Here is a 19827-nt window from a genome sequence, read left to right as displayed (position 1 = left end):
TTTTTTGTAATGCCTTACATTACTGCGTTACAGCAAAAAGTAATGCATTACAGTAATTGCATTACTTTTGTAACGCGTTACTTCCAACACTGGCTATTAATCTACCGATCCCCAGTTTCGATAGCAGTAAAGGATCATATAACAACTTCACGACTGATGGAGAAGGAGGAATAGGTGCTATTTTAGGGATAATGTGGTTATACTTTCTCTTCTGCAAAAAACATGTCAGACGTAAAACAGAGAAATGTTTGTATGCTTCAAAACACGTAATCACTGTGCGCAGTCTTGATCAAAACAAACACTTAAACAGAGATAAACAGAGAGACACATTTCATCTTTGGAAAAACAGAGTCGTTGCCAGCTTCTCCCAAGCTTGTTTTTCTGCACTTCTGCTGCTTTTGTACTGAGCTGTTGTTCACTTATGCTCCACTTATTGGCTTGAATGAGTTTTGCAATTCTCCTCACTCTCATCGGTGACGCATTCTGTTTGAATAGATGTTTTTTTTGTCTCCAAGGACAAATTCAGGGTTTGTATGAGTCACTTTCTGAATTGCTGACATGTAGTTGACTACAATGAGCAACACTTAGTTTCTCTTGGTGGTTTAATGCTGATGATGAGCTGATGGGGAACTGAGCTGACCGCTTATTATTTATGTGTGCCTCATTGTCAGGAGGAGGACTATTGTTAGTCAAGTATTTACGCACTTCAGCTGTAAGTCCTGTTCAGAAAGCTTCAGCGTCAACAGCTTCAGCAGCTGTTACCTACAGTCATGTCTCTCCTGGTGTCTTCTGCCGTAAAGCATGCAGCAGTATGAAGGAAATTGGTGATCACAGTCATTTTTCGTGGATTTATTTTGGTACATGGAATGGATTGTAATATAATTATACACAAATCAACCCCCTATTAAAAACCAAGGGTGCTATTAACAATGTCAGAAATATGTATAAACACCTTATGCTTCAATAGCCAGTCGTTTCATTATACAACGTCTGTCACCTTCCTGTCCTCCTACGCACATTAAACCAACAACTCGTTCCTGGCTTCTCTCCCTCTCCAGAGTTTATATCCAACTGCTCGCTCGCGGGATGTCAGGAGAACTGTGCGGTGACTCCAGGAGGGCCTGCTTGTTACTGCAAGACTGGTTATGAGATCAGCCCAGATGGAAAGGCATGCAAAGGTGAGTTCTTCTAAACATTGGCCACCTTCTCGCCCTCCCTGATATGAGAAGTCTGCAAAAAATAGAACATTTTATTACTGCATGAAAAGACAAACAGCCAGCGCATGACAGGATGAGGGCACCGCTGGATATCTGTAATATGTTGCACCGACAACACACATAAGCTTAGGTGGCTTACGTGTCTACCTGTCCGGTAACTCCACATTAGTGCTGGACTTGGTTTTTCCTTCAAAGCTGTGCCAGGTGTTTACTCAGGTTTGGAGAGCACACAGGGGGTAGTTCAGGGGGCCTGGGGGTGTGGAGAATTTCCCACAACAGAAACAAACCTTCACTGGCATTGATACGGTATTATGGACGTTTTTTGCAACAAGCCACCTTTAGTGAATCACAAACTGAGCAATAGACACAAAATTGTTAGTTTTTTTTTAAGTTAATAGTAACTGTAAAAAAAAAAAGTGTAAAAGAAATGGTAAAAATGTAAAATAGAAAAAATAGAAAATTAAAAATGTTGTTATATCACTGATATTTTCAACCTATTTTCAAGTTAACACCGAACAAAGAGAAGATAATTAAATCAACTTTGATCGCATATTCAATAAGACATTATGAATTTCATTCCTGTAACAAATAAAGTGAGAAGAACCACAGTGTCCCAACCTCTTTGGAGTCAGTGTTGTATTTTCTGTTCTTAACAATTTGAGCAGTAAGACCTTCTGTTCTGTCTGTGGTTCAGATTTCGATGAGTGCAGTTTGTACGGGACCTGCAGTCAGTCCTGTACCAACACTGAAGGCGGCTACACCTGCTCCTGTGTGGAGGGCTACCTGTCCCAACCAGACAACCGCTCGTGCAAGGCCAAGAACGGTAAGAATCAGCAGACAACAGTTTGACCGACTCTGTGGGGACGTTCTCTTTTTCGTTCCTCCTGCTCACCATTAGTTGTGTCCATGCTACAGTTCCAGTCGACCGTCTGCCTGTCTTGTTGATCGCCAACTCCCAGAACATCCAAGCCACCTCTCTGAGCGGCAGCACGGTCCACAGCCTGCTGTCCACCAGCACCAAACAGACCACAGCTATGGACTTCCTGTACGCTGAGGAGACCGTCTGCTGGATCCACGTAGGAGACTCCCCCGCATCCACGCACCTCAAATGTGCCAGGATTCCCAATCTGAAGAGCTTCGCAGAGGAGAGGGTGATCAACATCTCCCTCAGCCTGCACCGTGAGTACTCCAGCAGATTGCAATTTCCACATAGTACGTTGATAAAACACGCTGATAAAACACGCTTCTACTGGTTTTAAGTGAACAACAGTATGATCTCCAGAGTCCTGAGCGCACAGTGTTTACAACCGAGGGCTCCATACATGCCGAATACTTAATGCAACAGCGGGAAAAAGAAAGAATGTGTACTTTGTTTTCTTTAGTATATTTTATCCCTGGAAGTCACGTATACAAGGAATTTTTTCTGCATATTTCAGTCGCTCATGTGGCAACTCAGAGAGAAAACACTGCACACCAGCACACAGCAACCTGCCAAACGTCTCATCATTTCTTCAAGCCGAATTTTCTATTTTTCTGTCCAAAGGTGTTCAGAATTCACTCGTGATGCGTCACCCTCTCCTAATGTGGTGAGCATTTGCACAGTTAGGTCCCAGTCGCACCCTTTCTCTTAAGCATACAAAGGCTAGAGGTAGAAGGCTGTATTTGAATAGTATTTCACTCAGAAAAATACATTCAATGCTTCCATTATTTGTGCGGGCCCTGCTAAAATGAAGCATAGACGTGATGCGTGCTGGTGCAGAACAATGCAAGATGAAAGTACAGAGAAAGGCGGCTCAGCAGATGTCCATTTTGCACACGGCTCCTGCAGCAGGTGGAACGTGGAGCACACAGTAAAAACACACCGAATTAGATGTTTTCAGGTCTGTTTTCCATCCTGTTGCTATCTGGAAATTAATGCAATTGGAATCAGATGTCTGCCTCTGTTATTCATCCAACCAATCAGAAGTTATTGTGAGTGACCTGTGCTTTTGGCTTTCCAAGGTCAGTCCGACTGAACAAAATCAAATCACATCATATCAGTTTTTTTTATATAGCCCAAAATCAGAATCACATTCCCCCCGTGGGCTTTACAATCTGAATGGTGAGCGTCATCCTCCATTCGCGTGAGGAAAAACTTGCCGTATTGAAAAAAAAAAACCTTAACAGGGGAAAAAGTTGAAGGATACCTCATGATGAACTGCAGAGGAGGGACAGACATGCAATTGATGTCGCATGTACAGAACAGAGCATCAAATTGGAGTGTGACGTGTGGATCCAGGGGGACAGACTGAGACATAGGTAAAGAAAAATCTTAGGCTGCAGTCCTCAGCTGATCCTCACCTTGAATTTTTATTCTTGTCTGGTTTGCATCCATTGCAGACGGTGCTGTGGCTGAGCTTGTTGGTCTGAAATGTTTCAAATGTAAATTAGTGGAAACATTTTTTTTAATTGGCATCAATACCTGTGGAAATGACAGGACCTTTACGGTAATCACAGAGTAACTTACGTTACGTTGCCCACGATAATGATAGTATTACGATACAGCAATTATGCAATTATCGATACATTGCATGACATCATCTAATGCTATATGACGTATCTTTCTAGCTTAAGAATAAAAAATGCCCCTAAAAAGGCAAAGGGCTGGAATTGTGTATTTATTCACTGCATTGTGGTGTCAATTTCACAGGATTTAACATGAAGTCTGATGAAACAATGTACAAAAAGTACAGAGTCTACATTGTGCCATTATTTCAATGCACCACATTTTTAAATACAAATATCATAAATGAGAGGAAACATCATGATATATCGCCCTGTCACCCCAAGTGCTTAGCTCTTCTGTGCTTATGCGAGGCCAGTGAGTCAGAGACGATGTGGCAACACATGAGAAGCAGCTGTGTTTTTCCACGGCTTGTGTTTCATTTCAGAAAAAACACTCAAGAGTCTTTTGTCGGTACAAAAATGAAACCGAAAGACAAATATGGAGATCCACAGTAAGGAGTGTGATTGAATACAGAATGTGTACTTGCCTGTGGACAACCTGTGGGTCAGAAGCCTTCACGCACACTTCCCGCTTCCCCTCCCCCCCCCCCCCCCTTCCCTTTATCACTCCCTCCAAGCTGGTGTTGCAGCCGAACTGTCAGGCAGCCTCTCCTCGCTGTGAATCAGAAGGACAGCAGCCGCAAAAACAACACGTTTATCCACTGAAGGCCAACAGGAATGCATCATTGTACTATCTCTGAGGAAGTTGGTTAGCAAGTTGGTTTATAACTATCTGCGTTGTCATTGTCATTGGCAAACATTGATTATGTCACTCAATGCTATGTTGTTGAACTAAAACAACACAGCGTTTCTCTCTCACTCAGTCATTATATTTGTATTCTCTGGCCTGTTCTCCCCAGATCTGCCGATGAGACTTGGCATATAAATCAAATCAAGTTTCATTTTCATGATGAAATTATAATAAACAAAAGTTTGAAAAAATGAAATAGTTACAAAGTGATTTACATGGATTGAACCAGGATTAAAAAAAACATTTCAGGACTAAGGCAAACAAAACGTGCACAGTAGAAGGTTTAGGGAATTTCTCATGTGCTTCGCTCCAGATCAACCCAAACATATAGCTTAACGGAATAAAGATGAATCGAACAATGGTCCAGCAAATAGTTAAAACAAGATGAAAAAAAAGTGTATAAATAGAAATATAAATACAGATTTATTCCTCTCCTTTCTCTTCTTCTTCTTCTTGTCTTCTCTGTTTTGTTTCTTGCGTACAAGCATTGTGACCGTTCGCATCAACTCAGTGCGCAGCGACTTGTCTCCACTCGCATCCTTTTTTCCACGTGACTAGAGAATGCATTAACATGACAGAAATTACTTTCTTGGTGCAGACCGTCAGAGAAAATGAAGAGACCTGAATGATGACAGTGTGGCAGCTCTGTCCTCCACATGCACGCACCGCGGTGTATAGCTGTCATTTGGAAATATGCTAATTTCAGACCAGATGATATTAGACAAGCGCAGCGCAGTGAAAATTATGCATGAGGCATTTTGGCGTCCGTCACACACAGTAATAAGATGAAATCAAGCCTGATGCACCTCTCGGTCTGTAGTGAGCCACACCAAAGCCTCATCTGTTATTAGCAAATTACATAATACACTACAACCCTGAGTAAGCTTGATTGATCTTTCAGGGTCATGGTGGAGACCCCCCTAGATATTGCAGGAATTTTACATAAATAACAGATGTTGCATTTGTGCGTAATAATTATGATCACAGAAATCAAAAGAACGAGGATTAACACCGCTGGCTACGGCTGTCATCATGCAGCCTCGGCTCGACTCGACAGTTTAAGGACCAGAAGAATTCGCAGGAAATTCCAGCAGCTTCAACTGAACTCCAGGGCTGCACACACAGACACACACACACACACACACACACACACACACACACATACATGCACCAACACACACACCAGTGGTGTGCAGGCGCATCCCGATCGACACACACTGGCAAAATAGAGAACTAGCTGCGCTGAGGAGCATGGGCAGGATGTGCACGTCTTACGGTGAAGGATTAGAGCTGTATTGCTGAAATAAGGAAGCAATTTAAGGGCACTTCCTGTATTCAAGTGACAGTGTCGTAGTTACTCCCATGTGTGCCTGAGTGAGATTTAGAGAGGTTTAGGGATTTGTTTGAAGGTGTTTGATTGTTAATGAGGTAAAGAAAAGAGTAGAGAAAATACAATCTTGGTTGTTTCCGAAAGTGACTGTTTTTCAGAATAAAAGCAGCCATGTGTGAGTCTTTTTTGTCAACCTTGTACCAGGAGCCAAGGGTTGTAACACTAAAGAGTGCAAGACACAGAACTTCTGACATAAAACATTGAACATAAACTGAACAAATTAGTGCAAAACACTATATAGACTATAAGACATTGTGACTGCTGCAAACCATAGCTGCCATTAAAAAAACACATACACATACACGTTTATTCAGACTTTTGAATGATTTCAAATTCACGATGACTTAGAAAAATTATGTCTGGACTATCTAAAAGGCTGCATCCTTCTACCAGTCAGAAGGGCTGCAAACCGGATGCTCAGTGTCAGCACAAACTAAAAATATGCAAAGGGAAGAGTTTGCTCATCTGTTCCGGTCTATAATCTGGTAAGCAGGTTTATGTTTACAGTCAACAGGGAAGCGGCCAGCAGCAACCAATGGCAAGGGGTGAACATACAGGAAATGATGTGCGTGTGGCTGGAGTGACTCATGACCTCAGTATGCCACTGATGAGTTGTCCAGATGTGTCTCCACCCCCACCCCTCCTCAGACTCTCTCTCTCTCTTTCTCTCTCTGTCGCTTTCATGACGTTCACTTTGACTCGTCTTTTTTTCGTAGTCTAATTTTTTTTGCCCACGCTTCAACATACACTCACTCTTGTTCTAAATTTGACAGTGTCTGTTTCTTCTCGCCAAGTGCTAATTAAACTAGTCACTCAAAACCATTGTTAGACATGCTAGAGGTGATTTAAGCCCCGTGGAAAATGTTACTTCTTTTCTTACATTCTTAGGTGTAAGAGTTAATTAAGTGTTTGCTTTAATTAAAAAGAGCTGAATAATATCTGAAAAATCACTGCTCACCAAATGAAAAGCTTTCTGGAGGTGCTGCAGCTGAGATTTAATTCATCCGAGCACCCGCACACTACAGTCTGTTTGTTATGAATTTCTTTGAAACAACAGGACTAAGACTCTACAGCCATGCTAGCATCGCTTTGAGCCTGGGCTTTGGCACAGTTGTTGTTTGAGCTGAATGCTAATGTCAGCGTGCTAACATGCTCACAGTGATAACGCTTACATGCTGATGTTCAGCTTTAATGTTTACCATGAACCAGTTTAGCATGTTAGGATGCCAACACTTGCTATCAGCACCAAACACCAAGTGTAGCTGAGACATTCATCAGTTTAAAGAGTTAATTGAATAGTCGTCAGATGTTTCAGTGATATGTAGCATTTCCAAAGCATTTTAAAGGTGCAATATGTAAGAATTATAGTTGAAAACATTGGGAAAAAATCCTAAAATTATCAACAGAATGAGAAGGAATGACAGTTTTGATGTTAGGCGTCCATGTCTTGTGTTGCAGAGATATCTATTGAAGTTGGAATGCTAACCAGCTAGCCCTTGCGCGTCCTGTTCCAGAGCTCCTATGCTAGTTGTGCAAACACCAACACTCCCCTGATCCTCCGAGCTCCTAGGCCAGACTGCTAGCTCCACAGCTTACTGAGCTAACTAGCTGACGGCAGATACAGTTGGCAGCAGTTAGCGGTTACTCTGGTGATATGCTGCTCCTGGTTTATTTAGATAATAAATTTGACAAGTGACCAGTTCTTACATATTGCACCTTTAAACATTTGTTATTGTTTTTAAATCACTCTGAGGAGGCGCATCCACTTTAAATTTGCCTTGTGACTTATTCTTTTAATTTCAAGCATATATTGAATGACCTGTGCAGCTTTCAGACATAATTTGTTGTAAACTCTGGTTAGGAATGCCTCATTGCAGCTGTCAACAACCTCTGCCTACATACAGTCTGGCTGCAAATCAGTTTAATCCATTGATGCCTACATGTGGTTGCTGTGAGTTCTCTTGGTACGGAACCCAGAAGTGAAACTGAGATGGATTCACCCATTCAATAGCAGATGCTGCTGCTCCACACCATGCACAGGAGGGCTGATCCCAGAGCTGTCACTAAGCCTCCCTCCCTTCCCTGCTTGTACTGTTAGAGCTACAGTACCTGCTCCCCGTGCTCAGCGAGCTACAGTGTGCTGCTGCTTAGCACAGACACTGGCCTGAAATCTCCTTAAGAGGTCATGTGCTGTTAAAAGGCAAGCCAGTCAGCACATTTCCAAATCTTCTCTCTCCATTCAAGACTTTATTCAGCTTTTAAATCTCTAGCTCTCCCTCGCTCTCTCTTTCCCTCTCCTCCTTTTTTTACTCGCACATATTTGCCCTGAATTTTGAATTTAATTTCAGTCTTTAGTCAATCCTTTATTCCAGCAAATGACCAACTGTCTTTCCTGTCTAGCTTTGTACGGCTTCTATCAACCTTTTCTCTGTTTGTTTTTGTTGGTGTATTCTCCCCCTGCTTGTGTGTTTTCTGATGCTACGCCTGCGCCAGATGTCACTGGGAGTGTGTTGGAGTGTGTGAGGTTGGCGAGGGGAAGTGGGGGGGTTGGTGTTAAAGCTCCAGTCACAGTCCTGAGGTATCTAACCCATTCAAGCTCCATTAAAACTAATGCTACTCATATAACTACACATTATCGATCCTCTTTGTTAGTGGCGTACTAAGAGCAATGGGTACCTGTGAAGATGTATGTCCCTGACTTGCGCTCCTACACGTAGTTATTGGAGTAAAACAGCAGCCTCGCGGTGCCCCATTTAGCAGCACATTTTGTATACATTATATAGACATCCACTTGTTTTTCTTAGACCAACTGGGAGCAGAGAGACGAACAAGAAAACACAGAGAAAACAAGTTGTTTAGAGAGAGCACGGAAGGAAAAAAAAAAATGAAGAAGGCAGCCGGTTCTGTTTTTTCAATTATGCTGTGTTGTTTTTTATAGCTTAGTTTCAGACAGACAGAGCTGCAGTTAATGAATCCAGACTGTTTTTCCACCTCTGGGGAACAGACAAAGGGGGAGGGATGGGGGGATGATGCATGGAGGAGGAGGGAGAGAGAGAGAGAGAGAGAGAGAGAGAGAGAGAGAGCGAGAGAGAGAGAGAGAGAAGGAGAATGGGAGGAGATAGAAGTCTTTGCTGGAGCCATTTCTGTTTAGCAGAGGTGGAGTAAACGGGGGGCGGGGGTGGTGGACATTTTTTCAGGGCTTTCGGTCGGTTAACTTTTTTTTCGAAGATTGCACAATCCACTCTCCCCCCCGTTTGTTTATGCATTGCTTAATCAGTGAATCAGTGTGTTGTGGGGCAGCTGGAAGCGTTTAAACAGAGAACTCTGTGTTAAAAATTAAGAGCACCTTTGGGAATACAGCCCCTGATTCCCATAAACCTCAGAAATGCTGCTGCACAATGCCCAAGTTTCCTCAGTGGAAATCAGATCTCTCTTTCTCTTTCTGTCTCTTTTCTGTCTCACTATTACTTCCTTTCTTTCTTAGTCCATTTGCATTTTTCTTTTATCTGTTTCCCATTTTCTACTCAAACCCCAAAATATTTGAAAGTGTCCCCCCTCCTCCCCTTTGCTCGTTGGGCTCTTCAGAAAAAAAATTTGTCAGTTTCTTCTAAACACGGAGGTCTCCTCTGGAATAACAGTCAGATTTATTGGTCCAGAGCTGGTAAGTGTTCACTATGCACACTTTTTATTGCTGCTTTTTTGCAGAGGAATCTGCTTTGTCATTTCCCCCACCAAAGCTTTTCTTTCCTGGTTAGAGAAATTGATCCTCTGGTCTCCCTTAAATCACCACCGTGACCCGATCACCCTGGTAAACATACCACTATATTAGACCTCCACCCTCAGCACCGAGCACTGCGTGACCATGGACTCATGCAGCACGACTTTAGCCCTATATCTTAAGTGTGTGTGTGTGTGTGTGTGTGTGGATAGTTCAGTAAAAAGCAGAGCTTGTGGCAGCTGTGAAAATACAAATGTTGTGGTTTGCGAAGCCCTCCTCCCCTCTCTCTCTCTTTCTCTCTCTCTCTCTCTCTCTCTCTCTCTCTCTCTGTCTGTCTCTCACATTAAACCACACAACTACCATGTGTACTGATGAACCGACAGATAATTAGCTCTCTTCCGCTCTACAGACCACTTTAGCATCTTCCAGCTCATTGTTTTGGTTTTCTGGCCCTGACTTGCTTCAACCACATAGTTTCGTTTTTTGGCCTTTATTTGACAGTAGATGCCATCAAATGGGGGATATGCAATATTGAAATATGTTAAAATGTGGGCCTGTCATGCACAAAAAAATTATAACGATGCAATGCTACCAAGCTCGCTAGTTAACTACAGAGACGTCAGCAAACTGATTTAACTTGATTAAACTTGTTTTAGGGTTATTGCAAAGAAAAGGACCATAATACATTGAAACAACAGGGCGGAAGTGTGCCTCTGAAAAACTTCTGCAGAAGGGTTAGCTTGGCCTATCCCTCGATCACAGCAAGAATTGGCAAACCCTATCCTTCAGCGTGAGCTTGAAAAATGGACGGGTAGGGGCCAGATATGTTTTCGGGTTGGGCTTAGGACCCTAGCAAGGATCGAACTGTGGATGTTGGTGTTATATAGTGTTAACTACTCAGTAAGCCAGCTATTTATAGAGTGAAAGCTCTAAAACAAACCCGCTGTACATTAACTGCCAGCACAAAGTTAGCGTCTAATTGACTAGTGAACACAACGGAACATTTAGCAGCCAAAACTGAATATTTGCCTCAAGAGTTTGTGAAAAGTGAAAGCAGAGGACGCTAGTGGTACTCCAGACCTGCACAACAGCTTACCATCGTGAAATGTGATAATAAGTGTTCACTGCTTGTTTCCACTGTCCCCAGGTGGATAAGAAAACTGTCAATATCAAAAGTACTAACAAAGCAGGCATCATTTATTATTTAATTACTGATGCACTGTGTTAGCATGATTTTAATGTCGCAGCTGTTATGGAAGGAGATCATTTCGACTGTTTTATACAGGCTTCTGTAGGTTAGTTTGATATTTTACAAATCTGTAACTACTTACTGCATTTATCAGATAATTATATTGGTCTGATATAAAGATATTTTGCTTTGAAACAGTGTGACAGTGTTACAGAAAAACCACAGTATCTCAGAGGCATACCTCAAAACAGTACTTGAGTAAATGTACTTCATATGTAATGTTACGTTACTTCACAGCACTCGCTGCAGTAAATCAGTCGTTCTGGAACTGTAACGTTCTCACATCTCCTTCTGCTTCAACAATAGCTTTCTGTGTCTGATCCTTGGCTCAGCTTCAATGTGGCTGAGCTGGTGTTTGAGGAAAGGAAGGAAGAGGAGGGAACGAGGGAACCAGAGAGAGGGGTATATTAATGTCTGATGTTATTCTTTTTCACATTTTTCTCCTCTCTCAGACCCTCCCTATGTGGTCCCTGCACCACATTCAGAACAGATTGGACAGAGCGGGGGTATTCCAATTTTTTTTCTAGTTTTCCAGCCGAGTCTCTGTTGAATTTCTTTAGGTTGTAAATGTTCCATAAAGCGCGTGCACAGTGCCATGCGTGCGCATCTAGGTGTTTGATTTTCATCAACGGGTGTGGCACTGGTCTTCCCCGTGAGCTGAGCCTCGGGAAAATAAACTCAGCGGAAACCACATGCTGGCCATCGCTTAGCTACAGCTACAGCAACATCAGACTCGTTGGGGCAACAAACGGCCCGTCTCATAATCTGTCTGTCTGAGCGACTTTGAATGACAGACACATTACCTAGACACTCGTTAATTGGAGTTGGCTGTCATCTCGTTTGTCAGTCATGACAAACTGCCCCGAGTCCAAACCTGAAAATCTGGACTGTGTGTGTGTGAAAATGTGTGCGAGTGTGGCAGAGAGCTGTTGAAGTAGCTGCTACACAGTATTGCTGACTAATTTACCACATCACATGACTATGACTCAAACATCAAACCCATCTGCTGCAAGTATGTACAACAACATCCACAAGCTCAAGTTCATTTCCAGTCAAAATGAATCCGTTTCATGTACCGAAAACACTGTTTTTGCATCCTCATGTGTCCCATTTAACCCCCCTCGCCTCTGCCGCCCTCTCTCTGTCCAGATGTGGAGCAGATGGCCATCGACTGGCTCACAGGAAACTTCTACTTTGTGGATGACGTGGACGACAGGATCTTCGTGTGTGACAAGGACGGGCAGACATGTGTCACACTGCTAGACCTGGAGCTGTACAACCCTAAAGGCATTGCTCTGGACCCGACCATGGGGTCAGTTTGAGCTCTTACTTTCTGTATTATGCATGAGCACACACACAAATACACACACATGCAGAGACAGGTACCATATGTGTGCTAGTTTTCTCAATGCACCCACGCAGAGTTCCTCCTCTAAGCTCTGCATGCAAACTCACAGTCTCACGAGAGCGACTGGAGTCAGACTTCTGTCATCTGTCGTTGTTACACAACTTTAAAAACTACAAGTTGAAAGTGGAGGGGGCGCTAAAGAAAGATTTGGACATTTGAGTAATTGAGTGCAGATGTTCTGTTTACACTGTGGTATGCTGGCTGTATAGGTTTTGAGTGTAGAAGTATGTTTTTGTTACAACTCTTTTGTTTATGACCAGACTTTTCCAACAGAATTCCTGAAAGTGTGTGTATGAAAGTGTGTGTATATCTGTGGTGCATGCTTGTGTGAGACCATGTGAGTGTGTATGTGTGTATCTGTGTGTGTGTGTGTGTGTGTGTGTGGGTGTTCAATTGTGTTTGGAAAAAATTAATAGCATGAATGAGAGAATGTGTGTGTGTGTGTGTGTGTGTGTGTGTGTGTGTTCACTTGTGTATGAACATGTGCGCACATTTGCTCCTAGCTACACACATTGTCTCGGGCAATTTCCTCAGCTGTAATTGGTTCTTCCAGTAATAAGGTCAGGTAGATTCACTGTAGCTGTTTTTTTTGTTGTTGTTGTGGTCTGCAGTGTCATCAGAGGAGGAGAAAAAAGAAAAATAACATGATATGACTGCGACAATCATCTGTTGTTGTGTTGTTGAATTTGAAACCACAAATCGTTCAATAAACCCCACACTGACTGTTTACTATAATCATACCTAAAAACTTGAAAATGGACAGAAAACAATATTGTGTTTTTCTAATATGAAATCACTCCACTACAACAGGATTTTGAGAGGTTTGGTTTAGACAATGAATCTCAAGATATTTGATGGGTTTGTATGGAATGTGCTTTTCAGCTCCTTCAGGGACGGATTAAATGGAAAGATTAAACTTGGCAGTCTGAATTTTATAAATGCATATTTTGATTTTAAGTAAACAAACCAATTTACTTAAAGGGTAACTCCTCCATTATAGCACCTGAAAGTGTGATTATGGGTCTTGAGGAGTGCTGCTAGATCTGTGAGAAAAGCAGTGTAAAGCCTTTTGTGCCTCAAAGGAAGTTCCTCCATGAGTCCAGCAGTGTTATAGGAGTGCAATGCTAGAGCAGTGGACTGCTTTTCAGTACCTGAAGCCTACATTACCTACAATGCAACTGAGTCTCTGAGTGACATCACTGGAGACAATTTATCAGAGCACATTTCACATTTTAATGTGTGAAATTGGTGGATTTACCCTGTAAGTGCTACATGTTTATTGCCATCCTTATCAATTGAATAAGGCATTTTAGTATTTTATGTACAATATTTTTCAAAAAAATAATAAGATAATCACTCATTGAAATAAAGTTTTAGATTGGAGATTCTATTAGTATTTTTATTTTTAAATGTTTTTACATATATGTCAAACATTGTGTTCATGTAGGCAGTTGATGTTCTTCTTGCCCTCTTTCTAGGCCCTCTAGTGGCAAGGAGGCAACTAGAATGCCTGTGCCAATATCCTGACCTGTCCTTTATCACACATTATTCCAAAAAGTTGTTTCTTGCTAAAATGTCTCCAGGAACTGTGACCATGATTTGTTGTTTGAAGCCATTAATCAGTCACAGTTCTTGTTTTGGCAATGGTGAAAAAAAAGATGATTCTGTTCTTTCATCATGTGTTTGGTTCAAAATCCATTTTTCAATGGAAATATGTTCCCTCAGAATACTGCTAGCATATGAAACTACAAATGAATCTCGTTTTATCCAGCAAACAGTCAGAAACCTAAAGATATTCAGCAAATGTTCAGCGTTATTCCTTGAATGGCATAAATAATGAATCTTGCTTGCTGTCTGCCCTCGAGGAATGTTTCCCACCTTTCTCCTTCTGCTCACTGAAAAGCTAAATTATTATTGCCTCCCTGTGATGGAAGTTAGGGCTATCAATTAATTATAACAAAGCCAGATGGGATGAGAGTGAAACTTTCCAGTTCAGTTGATCTACCCATCCACCTATCCTCAATCTTCCTTTTGTTTCCGCAGGAAGGTGTTCTTCACAGACTATGGCCAGATCCCTAAGGTGGAGCGCTGCGACATGGACGGCCAGAACCGAACCAAGCTTGTGGACAGTAAGATTGTATTCCCCCATGGCATCACGCTGGACCTCGTCAGCAGGCTCGTGTACTGGGCCGATGCCTATCTGGACTACATCGAGGTTGTGGATTATGAAGGCAAGAACCGGCACACCATCATCCAAGGCCTGCTGGTGAGAACATCATCCATTATCAGGATGATAATCTCTTTTCAGTGTGCTGTCCTTGTGTACGCTCTTCATAATTCCCTCAAAACTCTAGTGTGCAGCAGAGTTCCCTCTATATCTATAATGCACCTTATGTTTCTCCTGTGTGCTCCTGTAATGTGTTCTTGCGCAGTGAGTAACGAGCGGAGAGGAGATGGTGGACATTTTCCTTTTCATTAAAGCGGCTGATTAATAGTGTCTAATACTGAGGCTGTTGATGCTGCAGACCTGATGAAGCACGGTGGCTCTTAAATGTGTTACCACGGCTTTTACTGTGATCTGTGGAGAACTAATGGCTTTCATTTACTCGCTGACCCTAAGGCCACAGACAATGCACACATAGTGAGGGATGGCGGCTGTGTGTGCGTGTGTGTGTTTGTGTGTGTGTGTGTCTGCGCCTGCACATCCCTCAGTTAAAAGTTAAAAAAGGAGGATTGTTCTTGATGGTGCTGAGTTTGTTTGTGTTTTCAAAGTTCACATCAAGACCTGTCACTCAAATTGTGTGAACTCAAGTAAGGCACCAATTTTTTTCCTCATGGCTGCTGTGTAGCTGGTTTGCCTTGGCTAGTGCACATTATGCTTCCTTACAGTATGATCCTATTCACGGTGTCACCTCAGCAGAGCATTTCCCTGCAGCCTGTGATGGTAACCCTTGTGTCTCTCTGTGGCCCAGTGAGCACAAAACCTGACGCAATAGACCACAACGACATCTCAGGTTTTATACCACTGTAGACATAACCTCACAAGACACTGAGTCACTGGCCTATGTCTGTTCAGATGTGAAAGTTCATGCCTGCTTTACTTCCTCATTTTGTCAGACTGGCGCTAGTTTGTCTGCGAGTTTCTGTCTATTGGGAGCTCGCTAGACACTTCATCACCTTATAATGACACTTTGGCCATAAAGAATACACGTTTCTGAACCAAAGGCAGGTGGCTGTTCAAAATCTGTATCAGGACACCTCGAAATGAGCAGTTACAGATAGCTGTTTAACCAACGCTCTTCAACACAGCACATGGTTTATTAAAGGTTACCATGGAAACAAAACCTCTGCTTCACACTACATTACCATTTAACATTCACTTGTGAAATAAAACTAACCATGGGAAAAAATGACTAAAAATGTTTGAAATGTGGAGGATTATTCTTGTCGTCATAGGCAAGATGATAGACTGTGAGTGGTTTCCAGATATAGAAAATAATAGACTAGGAAACTGCAAGTGGTATTCTTGCATCCATTATTGTGCGCCATTATTTCCATGTATTAGTATATTCATATATATAAATGGAACGTGTGGAAAGGCTCCTTTTGCATGAAGACAAATATTGAGTGTGTATCACCTAAAGTTTGCACATCAAAGTGAAAAAAAAACATCTGTCACAGGCGATATACTTTTCACCAGACTTTGTTAGCTCAAAAAACTGATGTATTTTTGCCTGCACAGCTGTCATCAGACCATATAAATCTCTTTACAAATGATAAATACTGCTTTGTTTCAGTATTTATCATTGCTGTGGATCAAAAAAGATTCAATACCATCTCCTTCTTTTACTCTCTCCCTCAACTATTCCATTATCCCCACTTCCCATCTTCTCTCTTCAAGATCGAGCACCTGTACGGGCTGACTGTGTTCGAAAACTATCTGTATGCCACCAACTCAGACAACGCCAACATGCAGCCTAAGACCAGTGTGATCAGGGTTAACCGCTTTAACAGCACGGACTACCAAGTGGTAACCAGGGTGGACAAGGGAGGAGCGCTGCACGTCTACCACCAGAGACGCCAGCCTCCAGGTAGACCACACACACTCATACTGACACGCTTTCATTTCTCAGGCACATCTGAATACTGTAATGATGGTTCTGATTTCATGTCTTCCTTCTTGATGTCCAGTGCGTAGCCATGCATGTGAGGTGGACCAGTTTGGGAAGGCTGGTGGTTGCTCAGACATCTGTCTGCTAGGGAATGGCCACAAGACCCGGACATGTCGCTGTCGTTCTGGATTCAGCCTGGGCAGCGATGGCAAGTCCTGCAAAAGTAAGTGAGGCTACTACAGTAATGAAACAACGATTGCGACATTAACAACAGATTGCAACACAAATCAACATAGATTCGTCCAAGTGATCTACAACAATTATGATTACAATTATGTGAGGTACCTGTCAAAAGAAGCATCCACTGTAAACTTGTACCCTACGTGGTACGTTTGTATTGGCAGACTAAAGAGTGTGGGTGAAAAATTGTTGAAACTAGTAGCTAATTAAAAACAATGATAAAATAGTTTAGATAGCCAAAGGTAACGAAATAGTTAGCTAAAAGTAGCTTAACCTAATGGATAAACATGTGAAATAGTTCACTCAAATCGATGAATCAAAATTTTAAAAAGTTAGCTTTAATTATAATAGCCTAATGGATGAATATGCAATGTAGCGAGCAAAAGGCTGTCTAATCAAATTGATACACATTTGAAATAGGCATGTTAGCTTAAAGTGATGGATAAATATTTGAAACAGTTGGCTAAAAGCTGAAAATATCCTGGTGGAGTAGTATTTAAATGAATAGTGGTCTAAACATCGTGGATAAATGGCTGACATAGTTATCTAAAAAACAAAGTGAGCACTTTCGGTACATGGTGTAATGGTCTGTAGCTGTAGATTCATTCATAATTCAGCACATTCAGAACTGATGTGTGCATGCCTCCAGCATAACACTGAGCATTAACTGGGGAGCTGTAGTGATTCAGCTATGTTGACCCAAAACCAAGGGCAGCCAAGGTTGGATCAGGGATGCAGTTCTCCTCTGGGCTGTAGACTTGGAAAGGGCTATTAACAAAGTTAGCTGAGCAATACCATAACTTAGACTGACTCGCTGGCTCTCCATGACCTCCCCATAAAGTCGTCTGGCTGATTCAGCTTGTTCTGAGAAGTGTTTTAATATTCTATCAACCAATAATAGCATCATATTGATCTGTCTCCTGAGAAAAAAAACTGTCCTTGAAAATGACACAATTGATTAAACTAAAGGCAGTCCCTCCACCTCTCCCTCCTCTCCCTCCTCTCCTTCTGCCTCTCAATTGAAAAACACTTAATATTATGTAGGGCTATTGCTGATCATGTCATTTCTTTGCTTGATTAGTAGAAAAAGAACAAAAAGGCAATCAAGACTCAGCGTCTAATGTCTTGATTCTTTGTCAAAGCACAGGGTAGGGTCACGAGAAAGAAGTTAAATTATTACTGTGGAATTATGTACATACGGATTCAGTGTTTTGACTTTGCTTTCTTGTTTTGCCTCAGAACCTGAGCACGAGCTCTTCCTGGTCTATGGTAAAGGTCGCCCAGGGGTCATCAGAGGCATGGACATGAATGCCAAGGTGCCAGATGAGTACATGATCCCCATAGAGAATCTGATGAACCCCAGAGCTCTGGACTTTCATGCTGAGAGCGAATTCATCTACTTCGCCGACGCCACCAGCTACATCATCGGGCGACAGAAGATTGATGGAACAGAGAGGGATACCATTGTGAAGGAAGGTGGGGTAACAACAGCTAATTTGCATTTTTACTAATTTAAGGATCGATATGACTTTGAGGCTGTGCAATGATTTGCAAAAAACCTGCAAACTTTCTTCAGATTGGCTTCATTACATTTGTGCACGTTATGTATATCAAAGGCGAGGTTTCACAAGGCCAAACGTTGGATAAAAAAAGCCTTTGTTTATCCAGCTTATCCCATTGAGAACAAGAATTTGAAAACATTTAAAAGCCTTTTCCACAACAAAAGGCTGTAATCTAATATAAAATCAAGGGTTCTAAGACTAAAAGTATAAAGAATTAAAAGACTTGATTGACTCTTTGCAGTCTGTCATGTTTTTCTGAATGCCACAGCAGTATGCTTCACATCAACAGTATGTGTTTGTCTCAGGAATCCACACGGTAGAGGGCATCGCTGTGGACTGGATGGCTGATAACTTTTACTGGACGGATGATGGGCCCAAGAAAACCATCAGCGTGGCTAGGCTGGAAAAGGCCTCGCAGACCCGCAAAATCCTCATTGAGGGAAAAATGACTCACCCCCGTGCCATCGTGGTGGATCCTCTCCACGGGTAAGGGGGACAAAGGGATAGAGGGAGTACTGGAGTTTGATGGGTAACACTTAATTCTACAGGTTCATAATGTCATGTTAATTGGATGATAATCATCATTGAAATTTCTTGAAATTACCCCGAAATTACCACAATATTACCCTAACAATTGTTGGTAAATGGTTGAATTTTTACTTAACTGTTTTACTGACTTGCAGAAGTTAGGCAGAAACCAGTCAGAAATTAAAACGGCACGATCAGCAAAAGTCAAGCTGACACCAGCTGAAGGGCTGGCTGTTATATGAAGTCTGATGAATGCATGGCAGTGTGTGCTTATTTGTGGTCAGGTGAAACACAGTGAGAGACGATGACGGGTGGTCATTTCCTCTGCTCACCTGACTGATGAATCAGCTGCTCTGACAAACTATCGTTCCTCTCATGAGAACTATTTATTATTGTTATTATGGTTTGTTTATTGGTTTTATTAATCGCCACTTGTGAGCAGTCTAATTGTCTAATCAGAGTTTCCAGCAGGGAGCATTTTATTATACTTCTAAAACTGTAAACTTCTAAACTTCTAAACTGGGTTTTGACCGTTATCATGATTACGCTCATCACACCCTACAGCATTTATTCAAACCGGTGGGGCATTTTGTACATCACTTAATATATATCTCCAACAAGCTTGTTCACATGCAGGCATATCTCTCTTACACTCTTTCAAATGGCTATTAATCTGGCTGCGTATTATTGATATGACCTCCTGCGCGCTCTCTCTTGAGAAACACACACTCATAAACGTGTGCCACACACTGTGGATTTCTAGTGACAGGGTTATGTGTGTCCACACACTTCCCAGGGGAAAGGCACTCTCCTCCACTAATGCTCGTAATCAATCAGGCTCAGAGAGAAGAGGGAGGAGGAGGAGGAATTCGCAGAAAGGAAAGGAGGAGAAAGTATGAAATTTTAATGCTAATGTCAATCATATTTAGGGGGCTTCTCATTTCGCACAATGCCACATACGGCCACCTATTCACAGGCCGATGTGGAGAAGATTGACATTTCCTAAAGTACCTGGTTTGCCTGTGGGCAGATCAACAGAGAAACACTGTGGAGCCGCCTCGCTGGGCGCTCTGATTAGAGCTGTATGCTTCAGGGGAAGCCAGATATA

General features: G+C 42.2%; 1 protein-coding gene across 4 annotated transcripts in view; it reads left to right on the top strand.

Moving 5' to 3' along the window:
* Positions 1-19827, top strand: part of LOC115583861 (low-density lipoprotein receptor-related protein 1-like) — a 98991-nt gene that overhangs the window by 33575 nt on the left and 45589 nt on the right. For all 4 annotated transcript variants that reach the window (XM_030421067.1, XM_030421066.1, XM_030421069.1 and 1 more), the window contains exons 4-12: positions 1059-1178; positions 1912-2040; positions 2133-2396; positions 12019-12181; positions 14321-14543; positions 16179-16368; positions 16469-16612; positions 17869-18105; positions 18497-18677. In XM_030421067.1, coding sequence (XP_030276927.1) covers positions 1059-1178; positions 1912-2040; positions 2133-2396; positions 12019-12181; positions 14321-14543; positions 16179-16368; positions 16469-16612; positions 17869-18105; positions 18497-18677 — 1651 coding nt within the window. The remainder of the gene's footprint in view (positions 1-1058; positions 1179-1911; positions 2041-2132; positions 2397-12018; positions 12182-14320; positions 14544-16178; positions 16369-16468; positions 16613-17868; positions 18106-18496; positions 18678-19827) is intronic.

The sequence above is a fragment of the Sparus aurata genome, chromosome 6 (genome assembly GCF_900880675.1).
Source record: "Sparus aurata chromosome 6, fSpaAur1.1, whole genome shotgun sequence".
Lineage (NCBI taxonomy): Eukaryota > Metazoa > Chordata > Actinopteri > Spariformes > Sparidae > Sparus > Sparus aurata.
Note: the sequence above shows the minus strand (reverse complement) of the source record. Positions and strands in the feature narration are given on the sequence as shown.